Here is a 2,306-nt window from a genome sequence, read left to right on the forward strand (position 1 = left end):
TATTTAGATTGACCATAACTCTCTTCCTTTATTTCCTGGAGAACCTTAATTGATGCCTTCCAACATGTCTCTTAGTGCTCTTTTTATGATCCAGAATGGTCCATCCTTTGCCCATTGAACCAACTATTAATAGCAACTTCCCTTGTGGCAAGAATAAATTTGGTACCCATCCATTTCTACATAAAGTTCATTGAACTGGAATTTGCCTCAATATATAGCCAATATTACAGGCAGCCATAATGAAATTACAGCAGTAGTAATTTGTTTCTTGGCAACTATTAATCCCTGCCATCATGCCAAAGTAATTTCTACAGGTTACATTTTTATTTTGTTTCCCTCTATTTCTTTACCACTCACAAATCATGTGCAACTATTAGCTAGCCTACTAAATGCATGTTCTACATTTTAAGAATTCTGAACTGAAATCTGAGCAGCAAGGATTCATTTTCAATTCAATGAGTCATCTTCCTTCCAGCAACAGATTTTCTTTACATCAAAGGATACTCTGTTTTTGACTCTTTTATAGTCCCACAGATCTGAAGCTAATGGACTTAATTTTGCAGTCATACCAAACCTTTACTGGCATAACAGTTACAAATAAAAACACGCAGAATATAAAAATTTAAACATTGGAGATAAAATCAAAATGAAACCGAGTTTACAGATGCATTAATACATGGTCAGATATAAATTTAAGGATGTCAGCCAAAAATTTTGCCACAGCCTCGCTAACCTCCCCCTCAGTATCATTCAATAAATAATAACAGGGTGGCAGAATAGACAAATCTGGGGAGAAAGAAAGCTTACAAAATAAATCTTTACGGAGATTATGATAAAAGGAACAATCAAGCAATATATGCTGAATTGAGTTGGGAATATTCGCTCCACAGAAACAGAGTCTGTCGCCTAAAGGGACTTGATGATATCTCCCTTGTAAAACTTTGGAGGGCAATACATTTAGTCTAGCCAACATAAATGCTCTGCGATGACTTGGAATGGTTAAGTTTGATAGATAATGGGGCATTTTGCCGCAGAAAGCATAAAGACCTAAGGAAGCTGGGGAGCAAATATGAGGGTCTGTTGGCCGTAGTTTCGTTTCCTCCAACTCCCACAGTCTCAATTTAATACATCTGAATAATTTTGCAGTCAAACTGGAAAGGAAGTCTCCTTCTTGAAGACTGAATTTTTCTTCTGAGTTTTCTAATAGCATTTTTCATTTCTGCATTTCTCAGAGTGTAAATCATTGGGTTCAGCATTGGTGTGATGAGAGTATACATTACTGCAACAAACTTCTCACCTGGAAATACTTTGAAAAGCTGATTATAAGTGAACATTGAGGGTCCAAAATGTATGCTTATGACCATGATCTGAGCAGCACAAGTAGAAAGGGCTTTGTGCCTTCCTTCCATCATGTGTGTTTTAATCTTGATCAAGATCACAGTGTATGACACAAGGAGGGCAAAAAAGATGACCACAAGGAGTAGCCCACTGTTAGTAACCATCAGTATTTCAGTCATGTATGTGTCAGTACAAGACAGTTTAACAAACTGGGAGATATCACAGAAGAAATGATCCAGCATGTTGGGTCCACAGAAGGGCAGCTGAACAAGAATCCCAATCTGCACGATGGAGTGAACAAAGCCACTCATCCATGCAGCTGATACAAATCCTATACAAACTTCTTGTTTCATGATAAGGTAGTACTGCAGGGGCTTATAGATTGCTATGTAGCAATCAACAGCCAGCAATACTAAGAAAATATCTACAACACCGCTAATGCAGCGGAAAAAGAAAATCTGAGTAATGCACCAGTTAAAGGAGATGGTATTGGGGTAGGAAAGGAGACCTCCAAGCATTTTGAGAGCAGTCACAGTAGAATTACCAATATCGGTGCCAGCAAGGTTGGCCAGTAGAAAGTACATAGGTGTATGAAGCTGGTGCATGAAGATCACTGTGAGGATAATGGTGAGGTTCCCAATCCATGTTGTTATATAGATAATTAGAAAAAGTAGAAAAAGGAATAAATTCACTTTAGAATTCTGACTGAGTCCCAACAGAACAAATTCTGTCACCCTGGAGGTCTGGTTGTCCTGAGCCATTTAAAACCTTCACAATCTTATACCTGCAAGAGTCACAATAAAATATCAATAAATACACAGGATATTTAATGCATTATATATATTCATATATCAGTAGGAACACAGTTCTGAGTTCTAGTTTTATTGGTCAGGAGTAATATGCACCACAATTCTTGGTATCATCAAAAATTACTGATGAGTTTTGTGTCACCTACTACCTTATATGTT

General features: G+C 37.4%; 1 protein-coding gene across 1 annotated transcript; it reads right to left on the bottom strand.

Moving 5' to 3' along the window:
* Positions 1-1,121: 1,121 nt before the first annotated feature.
* On the bottom strand, positions 1,122-2,099 carry LOC132583447 (olfactory receptor 4D1-like). The gene has a single exon (XM_060255084.1). The coding sequence runs from the start codon at positions 2,097-2,099 to the stop codon at positions 1,122-1,124; it is 978 nt and encodes a 325-aa protein (XP_060111067.1).
* Positions 2,100-2,306: the final 207 nt, after the last annotated feature.

The sequence above is a fragment of the Heteronotia binoei genome, chromosome 15 (assembly GCF_032191835.1).
Source record: "Heteronotia binoei isolate CCM8104 ecotype False Entrance Well chromosome 15, APGP_CSIRO_Hbin_v1, whole genome shotgun sequence".
NCBI lineage: Eukaryota > Metazoa > Chordata > Lepidosauria > Squamata > Gekkonidae > Heteronotia > Heteronotia binoei.

Coding starts and splice junctions, on each gene's coding strand:
- LOC132583447 (XM_060255084.1), bottom strand. CDS start 2,099: ATGGCTCAGGACAACCAGACCTCCAGGGTGACAGAATTTGTTCTGTTG.